General features: G+C 38.2%; 1 protein-coding gene across 2 annotated transcripts in view; it reads right to left on the reverse strand.

The window, feature by feature from the left end:
- The window catches only part of LOC121319594 (multimerin-1-like), a 52,649-nt gene extending 42,319 nt beyond the window's left edge, over positions 1 to 10,330 (reverse strand). For both annotated transcript variants that reach the window (XM_041257198.1, XM_041257189.1), the window contains exon 1: positions 9,846 to 10,330. In XM_041257198.1, the coding sequence (XP_041113132.1) occupies positions 9,846 to 10,228 (383 nt within the window). In that variant the 5' untranslated portion in view covers positions 10,229 to 10,330. The remainder of the gene's footprint in view (positions 1 to 9,845) is intronic.
- Between the last annotated feature and the right edge of the window lie 1,136 nt (positions 10,331 to 11,466).

Genomic DNA, 11,466 nt, shown 5'->3' on the forward strand with positions numbered 1-11,466 from the left:
ATTAATTATATATTTTGTACATGTCTATATCCTGGCATTTTTTGCAACCAATAAAACAATAAAAATAGGAAAATAACAACAACAAAGAGATATACATCATTCCATTAATTAATTATCTTGTTTTTCATTAACTTTGCATGCTTTAAAATATGAAATTGTCCATCTATAACTGTTACTATCTAGTAATTGTCTTTATTTAGGCATAAACAAAATAATGAGAAAAAGTATAAGGTGCAGTTCAGGAAACAATTCATTGGTTAATTTGTGAACAGTATAGTTAATTTATTTACAAAATAGTTAATTTATAAACAGTATGGTTGGGATACTAAATGACACTGTGACGGACACCCTTGGGGTCCTTACTGTCATACCATATAGACTTAGAAACACATAGTCTTATACTTGAATGCGCCATCCAAGAAAATTACTAATATCTCACATTTGCCATCTGAGTATTAGCGCTTTCTAGTGACGAAGATAGGCATAACTTTTCAATGAAAAGACTAATGATGAGGCATTATTTGAAAACTGCATATTGTTTTGAAGGACAAGAAAGCTAATCGCTGTATTTAATACCGGTAATAATAATAATAATAACAATAATAATAATAATAATCAAAAGCATGGCTAACATTTTATTATTTTTGCTCTAATACTAGTACAGTTTGTCCCGAAAATTTGTGGGCAATCAAAATGGAGAACATTAATATTAGTAACATTTCTTTCAAACTTGCTGGCGATGTGCAAAAGGCAATATCAGATGCATTGGACAACAATTTTAACAGTAGTCTTGGACCTCAAAATACATTAAAGATGAAGTTAGGAGTATTTTTTATTTCAGCGAATGATCATCAAGCCTGACTTCAGCTTTTGATGTGTCTTTGCCACAACAAACAACATAATACTTAATGGCTTCTTATTCCCCAGCTTCTTATTTGCGTTCCAGCTTCTTATTTACATCCCACAAATGTAACACAAATTAAATAAGTAACCGGGGTATTTCACGGGTAAAATCGGTTTGGGCCACTGTGGCCAAGAGGTTAACTGTGTGCAGGTGAAGGTAATACAGCAGTGATTAAGAAACAGACAGACAAAGACAATCCGGGTACAGTGTTGTTTAATTGTTTTAAATCCAATGGCCTGATGGCAAACAGCAGTAAATAATAACAATGTTGAAGAAGCAATATAGTGGCGTGTATTGCTTATTTATAATCCGCAGGTTGGCTTCGAAATAATAAGTCCTGTTTCAATTCACCCACACGTAACACATACACAAACACAAACACTAGTCCACAAAGTTTTCTCTAGTGCTCGTAGTGAATACAGTTCTTTAGTGATACAAAGTGCAGTGATGTTGACCTGGGTTTAGCGCTGGCCTTTGGAAACAACTCCAGATCATGTTAGCTGTCTAAATAACAACAAACAGTATTTAATAATGACAAAACAAAACAAACACTCACGATTATCACAGCACAGTTCTCCTTTTTAGTTGCCACTCGATCTCTGTCACAGCCATTTATATCAAAGTTGATTCTAATAGAGGGGGGACCCTTTTACGTCACACATATGTATTTATCCTGGATTTTGGTACAAAAACTGCACGCAAACATGGCACAGATAGCAAGTTGTATGTTATCCAATAACACAAATTGAATAAGTAACTGGGGCATTTTAGGAGTTAAATTGGTATTAGGGATTTTCAGGTACAAGCTGTCATTCCTTATTTATCTAGGATTTTACTGTTTTCTTTGGTATTCCTGGAAAACAGCTGTCATTCCATGTCATTCCACTTTTATTTTGTACATTAGTTTATTTGTAAGAAATGGTATTGGGGTTTTAAGATACATGCTGTCCTTCCTTAATTACAAATAATTTATGCACAGTTTTTTCAAACAAACTTTTTTTAGTCAAAGCTGTAGTTGTTAAACTGAACACTGTTATATGAGGAAGAGGTTAAATGTCAGCAAAACGTGCAAATAAAATGTACAAAATGAAATTTACTGGTATAAGTATTCAGCCCTTTAAGTCAGTACTTGGTAGAAGAAACTTTTGAAGCAATTAATGCTATGAGTCTTTTTGAATAGGTTTGCACAGTAGGATGGTGAAATTTTTGTCCATTCTTCACAGGAAAATTGCTCCAGTTCTGATAAGTTTATTGGGGATTGTCGATGGACTGCAATCTTTAAGTCTCGCCATAATTTTTTGATTGGATTCAAGTCAGGACTTTGACTGGGCCACTCAATAACATTAATTCTTGTTCAATAACTCCAGTGTGGCTTTGGCTTTGTGCTTCGGGTCATTGTCCTGCTGAAATGTAAATTTCCTCCCGTTTCAGAGTCTTGGCTGACTCAAACAGGTTTTCCTCAAGGATTCGCCTGTACTTTGCATCATCAATTCTCCCCTCTATCCTGACAAGCTTCCCAATCCCTGCTGAAGAGAAGCATCCCCTTAACATGATGCTGTCACCACCATACTTGACAGTTGGGATGGTGTTGACTGGGTGATGTGCAGTGTTGGACTTGTGCGAAACATAACGCTTGGAATGTAGACCGAAAAGTTCCATTTTTGTCTCATCTGACCACAAAACTTTTTTCCACATGTCTGCAGTATCAGCTACATGCTTTTTTGCAAACTACATATGTGCTTTAAGATGAGGCTTTTTGAGTAATGGCTTCTTTTTGCCACCTGTCCATACAGGCCAGCTTTGTGTAGGGACTGGCTTATTGTTGATGTGTAAACACTGACTCCCATCTCAGACACAGAATTTTGCAGATCACTCAAGTTCATTGTTAGCTTCAGACTTCAGAGTGACATCCTGAGCCAGTTTCTTGCTTGTCTGGCTGCTCAGTTTGGGAGGGCGACCTGATCTGGGTAGTGTCTGGGTGGTATGATGCATCTTCCACTTCTTAATGATGGACTTCACTGTGCTGAGAGGGATAATCAGTGCCTTTGAAATTTTCTTGTACCCTTCTCTTGCTTTGTGCCTCTCTACCACTTTATCTCTGACTTGTTTTTCAAAAGCTCCTTGGTCTTCATGGTTCCTTTGTTGGATCTCTATGTGAGTTGCAGCTTAAAAGTCTTTATATACCTGAGGGAAATTATCTACCAGTTAAACAACTTTAAGTACACACAGGCTGAACCCATTTCATTAATTTTATGACCTTTCAAACAAATCATTTGCACCTGTGCTGATTTAGGGCCGCAGTAGATCTGTAAATCTTTCTTATTTATATTCTATATGCATTTTTTAACTGTATCAATGTGGAATTGTTTGTGTAGATTCTACACGTAAAGTCTAATTTGAAAGCGTCATGGAGTACGCTCAGGTGCCAACAAAATGTGAAAACTTTGCAGTGGGTGAATACTTCTGCAAACCACTGTATCTATGATTTTACTGTTTTTAGGTATTACCGGCCTGTCATTCCACGCCATTCCACTTTTATTTTGTATAAAAGTTTATTTGTAAGAAAGCTATTAGGGGTTTTAAGATTTCTGTTAAGGATTTTCAGATACAAGCTTTAATTCCTTATTCATCTTTTTTCCTATTATATTCAATGGGCATTCTTTTCTCCATTATATTCAATGGTCATTCCTTTCTCCATTATAGTCAATGGGCATTCTGTTATCGTTTTAGTCTGTCCCAAAAAAAATATGTCTTCTCTTCCATCACAATTGTAATTCCCAAGTGATTCACTCCAAATTATACATCTGCACAAGGTCTTGTCAGAGCTTCAGTTTCCCTTCACACCGTGTCCATGGTAACGACTGAGCCTTGACAACTACGATTGCAAGCATTTATTTGAAGTTTTTTTTTTTTTTGTATAAACCTCCCAATTTAAAAATGTCATTCGATGTTTGCTTTATAATTATTTTGTTTTATATCTGCATTTAGTTTTATTTTGTATTTGCAAAAAACACTGGGCTCTGACTATAGGACCAGTATGGATGGTGATGAAGTGGTTAAATTATTCTAAAAGGCTTTGAGACAATTTCTAAATAATTACTGCCGAAGTTCCATCAGAAACGTTGGTGATAAAATTTTGCATCAATGTTTGTTCTCTAGAATGGCTCATCATAGATTCATCTCTTTTGAGAATTGATATGAACTTGCACATGTCAATCGAGTGACAACAATCAGCCCTCTAATCTGTTATGCCAACTGCAAAGTGGTGCTTTTTGAATGACTGTGCTGTACTTTACCATAATTGCCCATTCTCATTTATCTGCTCATATTGCCATTTGACTTAATTAGCAGTAAACAAAACAATGTATTCAAATATTCTACATTATTGATTAGTGGGGGTACACAAGTCACAATATTGCATGTGTCATTATATATGAGTAGGTGTTCCAAATGCTAGTGATGAAATCTGATTACACAGTGAGTGCCAGTAACTGGCATTAAGATGTGTGTGGGAGTGTATGTGACTTGTTTTCTAAAATCAAAAAGTAAATCCAGCTAATGTGGAAAGATATTTTAAAATTAAAACCATGCTATTATGAAAATGTCTACCCAAGATTCTATACCTACATTTGACAAGTTTGTTTTTGGACAAAACTGCTTAGGGAAATGAATTAATACCAGCAGTGGTTCTTGTCCTTTTTGCATCTGTAACATCTGCTAGTGCCCATAGCCAAAAAATGATTGCAGTGGTTTTCTAATTATTACGCGTCATGCGCCTGCGACCTGAAATTGCATAGGATTGGATAATGTTTAAAAATGTGAACATTTGCTGCATGATCAGAGCGAAGCTACACAGCTTTTATAGCTGTCTGCAGCTGACAAATTGCATTCATCTGCGACAGAAGTATGAACCCACCCTGACCCTGTTTGTCTCATTTAGAAACATTAGCACCCGCAGCCATACTTGGTTTCACACTGTGTACAATTGATTTACAAAATTTCAGTTTCATAAGTGTGGACTCACATATAATCTTGAGCGATTGGTTGAAGTGAAACAGACATTTTAAGTTTATAGGATTGCACTGTTTATTTAGTGGTAGTAATGAGCAAACGAATGCAGATAAGTTTGGTGGAAACCTTGAAAATAGCAAAAATCTTTCTTCTGATGACCCAAATGTCAGAAACTGTCTGTTTCTGGCACTAACGGTGGAGGAGTTTTAAGTGCCGAAAATAAGTTGGTAGAATAATTTATTGTTAGTACTGTGTTATATGAATTCTGCTGCTGCTAGGATTGAGCACATTTATACAAGTTTCATTTTTATTTTAATTTTATCAGTGTCTTGTATTAAAATGAATAATACTGTAGCAATCTGTGTACTGTAATTCCCATTGCGTATGTGTATTTACATGCTGTGTGTGTGTTTATCTCATTCCCACTGTTTCTAATTGTAATTCCCCGCTCTGTATTTCTCGCCGCTGTCTGTTACCTGTCTGTGTATTTGTAAAACTAGCCTGCATGTGCGTGTAACCTGAGTAGCTGACAGAGGTGTGTCAATGAAAGCATTTTAAAAAAAGAGACTCTACTCCTGTTTTCTAGCTCCTGCAAGAACATTACATTGATGTCAGAAGTGGGATTTGAGATGGAACCCCCAAGCGTGGTTGAGCGGTTAGGAGACAGAGAGATGAGCGACGTGCTGGAGCGACTGATCCAGGGCAAGGAGGACTTCTTGAGGGAGGTCGTCTAGATGGAGGAACAAGCCAGCACCAGTGAGGAGAGACGTGTCTTGGCCAACGTTGAAAGATGACGGCCACCAGCGGCAGAGTGCACGTGACCTGGCTGGGTCCCGCAGAGCGTCACATCGGATACTTGAAGCAAGGAGAGATGAGCCTTGGCCAGCGTTGGTGGATCATGCCCACTGGCGGCAGAGTGCATGGGGCCTGGACAGGTCCCACAGAGTGGTGTGCCAGATACCCAGACAGCTGCAACAGTGCAAAGAGACGGCGGAAAGCGAAGCCACCATGTCAGCTACCCCTATTCAGGCGCGAGGTGGACAAGAAATCATACACGAAATATGGGAGGCATGGGTGATCGAGTCATCCAGCAGTCCCTAGGCTGCAGCTGTCATCTGTCGTTGACAGATGACAGATGACAAGATGACAAGATGACAAGATGACTACGTTTCTGCATCGAATACCTCTGACTGAATGTGGTTACCAGGAAAGATTCATACCCACTTCCCAAAATTGATGAGTTGCTGGACCTTATCGTTGGGTCCTCTTGGTTTAGCTCCCTTGACCTGAGAAGCAGCTACTGGCAAGACTGACACCAAGACAAAGACCGCATCCCCACACAAGTGTGTACTTGGATGACCTGCTGGTACATGCCCAACCTTCTCCAAGGCCCTGTGCCACCTGCAGCGGGTACTACAGAGGATCCAGGCTGCATCCCGATAAGTGCCACCCTATTCAGGCGGCAGACGACCTGCCTTGGTCATCAGGTCAGCAAGGAGGCCATAGCCTCTGACCCTGGGAAAGCCTCCACTGTGCAGCAGTGGCCCACATCCAGCCAACACGGCAGCTCCAAAGTTTTCTGGGACTGACTTACTAGAGGATGTTTGTAAAAGGGTTTGCAATCATTGCTAGCCCCATGCACCGCCTCCTGGACACAATCGTCACTTTGAGTGGACTGCCGAGCACGAGGATGCCTTTGCTCAGCTGCAACACGCTCTGACAAGAGCGTCTGTACTTACCGCCCCCTCTGTGTCAGCCCCCTTCACCATGGACACCAATGCAAGCGAAGACCTGCAAGGGACTCTCCCCTTTCCAAATGTATTGATCAGTGGCGTAGCCAGGATTTTGTTTTAGGGGGGGTGGGGGGGTGGATTTTTGCAGAGTGGTAATAATTTATAAAAATGTTTGTGTAGGGTTTAGATAGGCCAGGGTGTCCTCGGCTCACTGCACACCAGCGACCCCTGTAGTCTGGCCAGGTGGCTGCGGGCTTGCTCGTAAGCTGCCCAGAACTGCGTTGTTCTCAAATGCCGAAGCTCCGAGGTGGCTGCATGGTGAGTCTGCAGTGTGAAAAGAAGCAGTCTGCTGATGGCACATGCTTCTGAGGACAGCATGTGATCATCTTTGCTGCTCCCAAGTCAGCACAGGGGTGGTAGCAGTGAGTTGAGTTTAAATAATAATTGAATATTCTAAATTGGGCAAAAATAATAAAAAATAATTGCCGGCTACTAAATTAAAAAAAAAAAAAAAAAAAAAAAAAAAAAAAAAAAGCAGAAGAAGTCTAGTAGCCTCCCAGACATGGATTAGTTTTTATCAACAAAAGACGATAAATTCAAAATCAAATGAGATTTTGTGGCCAGAGAAGGAAGAAATGAACAGTTCACATGGGATTTTACCGATGTCTGTAAAAATTCCGAAACCACCTGTTTAGTGGTGAATTTTAGTCCAGAGCGAATCAGGCTTAGATTGCTCATAGTTACTGGTACACCTCATGGTCCCTTCTGGAAACACTGGTACTTGAGATGAAAAGGTTGAAAACCACTGGTTTAAAGGCAGAAAGACTAATAAAAAAATTACTATCTTTTTTTTTTTCTTTTTTCCTCTTCCCATAACGCTAGTATTAGCTGAGGCCATAATTAATCTTCGACACACCTGGGTGTTGGGTGTACTAGAATAACTTCCAGGAGCTGAAGGCAAATCCCACACCCTGTCGTGTTGTATTGCTTACATAGAGAGTGTGTGTGTATGTATGTATGTATGTATGCATCTCAGACAAATCTTTTTCATAAGATATAAAATACGCATTGATATGCAATCCTTAATTGAGTCTCCCAATCTGTTCAGGAGTCTGTCAGAGCTCTCATACCTGCCTTGAGAGGAATATCAGAAACTCTGATGATTTAGTCTACTAGATGCAAATACCAGGACCTTAAAGTTATTGAAATAAGCACTTCCAAAACCCGACATTTGCCATGTCCCCTAGTGTTGATGAAACTGTGTGGTATCAGAGCAAAAAAACACAGTGGTGCACTTTTTTAAATGTGAAAGTTTAAGAAGGGCATTTTGGAATGTTCTGCATGAGTCTGTAAAATGCCCAGAGTGTTCCTTGACAACCTGCTGGTCTTGTTGTGAGTGCAGTTACTGGTAAAAACACCAAGGGTGAAACACATCTCAATTCAAACAATCCCTTTGTGACAGCTGATTGGAGCACTTATCTGCAAGGCCATTATGTGGTAGAATTGCTCTGTTTAAACACTAAGCAGTGCATTTCAATATAATTTAGATAATTATGGGGGATATTACATTTATGATGAATACCACAATATGACAGCATGTTTTCAATCAAATATTTTCCATCAATCACTGTGTAATCAAGTGCCACAAAATCCACTTCTGCAATAAGGATCTCACACAAGTCAATTTCCTCTGTCTGCTTGGCAGCCAATGTCCCAAAGCCGTTCACACTCTTCAAAATCTGTGACACCAGCCGCAGACTGTGAATGCAATCTAGCTGGGCGAACACAGCCTCTGACTTAGCTGAGGGAGGCAGAAGGGCATCAAGGGCAGAAGAGGCAGATATTTTTTTTTTTCAATGCCCCACCAAAAAGTAACCAAACTGTGTTTTTTTAACTAGCCAAAAAACGCACTTCTATTTAAGATGTAATATAAAGGAATATATATAATATATATATATATATATATATATATATATATATATATATATATATTATATATATATTTGCAAAATGTTTAAATAAGTGCTACACATTTATTTAAAATAAAAACAGTAATGTTATAAACTATGCATTTATTTTTCTGCTTTGCTTGTTTTTTTCTCACAATTTATAGTAGCAGAACCTCTGTTTTTTTTTTTTTTTTTTTTAATCTGATGAGATCAAATGTGGTAGGTCCAGAAAAAAATATGTATTCAGAATATCGTGTAAAATTAAATTGTCTAGAACTGTCAGTGGATACAGTTGAAAAAAAAAAAAAAAAAAAAATATATATATATATATATATATATATATATATATATATATATATATATATATAATTGTCCTGATACAGTTCATAAATTGGTGACCAATAAAAAGTAACTGAGCATTTGTGTGATTAGTAATTTTATTGGATGCAGATAGCGATGACCTCATAATCAAAAAAACATGCATGATAAAAATAGCCAAAAAATAACCAAACCACCAAAGACAGTATTTACCCACTAGATGCTTTGAAAACGAGCCAATCTGGCAGCTCTGATCAGAGGGAGTAGCCTATAAAAGTTGCATGTGAGACACAATGTTATCTCAAGTTAAATAATTAAATGTTACCTCGTTTGTTTAGGAAAATCTATATTTTAGTCTGGTACTTTCAGATTTAGGACTACGCCACTGCCTGCTATAACCTTTACATCTGGGTTCAACAAAAAACAGGCATATTAAGTTTTTCATTGGACTTAATGGTATTTCATCTCTCCAGTGTACGCCTAAACCACACAATTAAACAGTCTGTTCAAGTCTCAGTTCAGGCCTTCATTATCTGAGCCATGTAGTAAACCAACACAGCATTTCATCTCTATCTATCCATCTATATATTTATCTATTATAGGATATTACCAAATCATTTTTATGTTTTTATTTCATTAACCTAAGACCAGACTCAACTCTAGGCTAACCAATATTAGCAGTTATTAAATGGAAACTAAACAAATCATTTAATTGCTTTATTAATTACCATGCTCAGCAGTTAACAGCGACCATCTAACAGTGACCATCTCCCTAAAACAGTATAATTAAACACTGAGCATGGCTCAATAAGATATAATTATTCATAAATGTATACACTGGGTATTACTTAATAGTGTACCTAATCATTAATCTAGTGATTAAGCAACAGCTATACAATTTCCATTTAAAAAAAAAAAAAAAAATCTTACTTTCCCCTTGTCGTCTCAAAGCTGGGTTTGCTGATGCTGATCTTGCTGTAGGTCTGTCTGGAAAGTTTGTTTCCACTAGGCACCCCCTTGGCTCCATTCTGAATTGTCACTTGTTCCTTTGCATGTTTCAATCTGGTGGTGGCTTCATCTGCCTTTGCCTCTTCAGGTGCCTTCACTGTTGGCTGAGGGAGTTTTATACTTCTAACTAGTCCTTCAAAGTAATTTGTTTTCAGTCGTATGCTATTGCCAGTAATATTATTTGTGCTGATGCTACTGTTATCAACAGGTATATGCCCATCTGCAGTACCATTATTAGTATTATTGAGAAAAAAACCATAAACCCCACTTAACATATATACAAAAGAAAGTACTATCCACTTCATCTTTGGGTGACCACTTTGTTTCCAAACATCTAATTAGAACTGTTCAGACCAAGACCTTGTGTGTTGTTCTAGTCTCTGCACTTGTAAGAGTCTTTCACTTGAGTTGTATGATCCTAACTGCCTGATGTTCCAGCTTTTTTTTTAACAGAGGAAATTACTTCTATCATTTTTTTTACAATGAGGAAACATTGTTTGCCGTATCCTGTTGTTGGTTGCTTCCCTTCAGCTCTTGACCTGTTGAAATGGGGGGAGGGGTTTAGTGTTCTGGAAAATTCCTAGGAAAAAAACAAGTTCTGTTGTGCTTTCCTCTAAGTTCTTTCAAATAATGTTCCTCTTGGAAACCGTTTTTACAAAAGCTGCCATCACTATCTGTGTTGGAGATGGAATAATGTAATAACTAACAGACATGTCAACCCCTAAGAGTTCACACCAGTGAGACCCCTACTGAAAAACCATGGGATTTATGAATAACCTTAAACCTAGATTTTGTTTGGGGGGGGGGGCAGGTGTGGGGTGCTGGTGATCAAGATTTTTGCACATGGCTGACAGCTATGCCACTGATCTAGACGTAAGGGCTATGCACACCGAAAAAGAAGCAAACAACACGAGTACATAAACAAAACGACAAATGTAACTGTAGCTAGAAAATACTGTCTGTTTTTGATCCTTTTGTGGAGATGAAATAAAATAAACAAAACAAAGAAATAGAGTATTGGTACACCACACACTAAAAAAAAAAAAATTATCAGTGAGTTTTGTGTGTTCTGGTTTAACGTAAATTATTCAAAAATAACACATCTACACATATTTCTATGAAAACAGTTTTAATAAAATCGGCAGTAATTGTGTGAATGTGATTATTATTAATGGTAACAAAGAAGCGTCATTTTACAAAAATATGAACCCGTGTGTGGCGCTCCCCGTCACTTTGACTAAAATTAAGGTGAAATAAAGAGAGATAGACATACCGTCAATTTCCAATTGTTCTGCTATTTCTTGCCATGTGGCATCTTTCTTTTTAGAATATACAATTATTATTTAAGCTCAGCTCAACGCTACCACCTCCTTGGCTCACCACGCACCAGCAACCCCTGTTGTCTAGCTGGGCGCCTGTGGGCTTGCTTGTAAGCTGCCAAAGCTGTGTTGTCCTCTAACGCTGTAGCTCTGAAGTGGCTGCATGGTGTCTGCAGTGTGAAAAGAAGCAGTCGACTGATGGCACACACTTCAGAGGACAACGT

Source organism: Polyodon spathula, chromosome 1, assembly GCF_017654505.1.
Source record: "Polyodon spathula isolate WHYD16114869_AA chromosome 1, ASM1765450v1, whole genome shotgun sequence".
NCBI lineage: Eukaryota > Metazoa > Chordata > Actinopteri > Acipenseriformes > Polyodontidae > Polyodon > Polyodon spathula.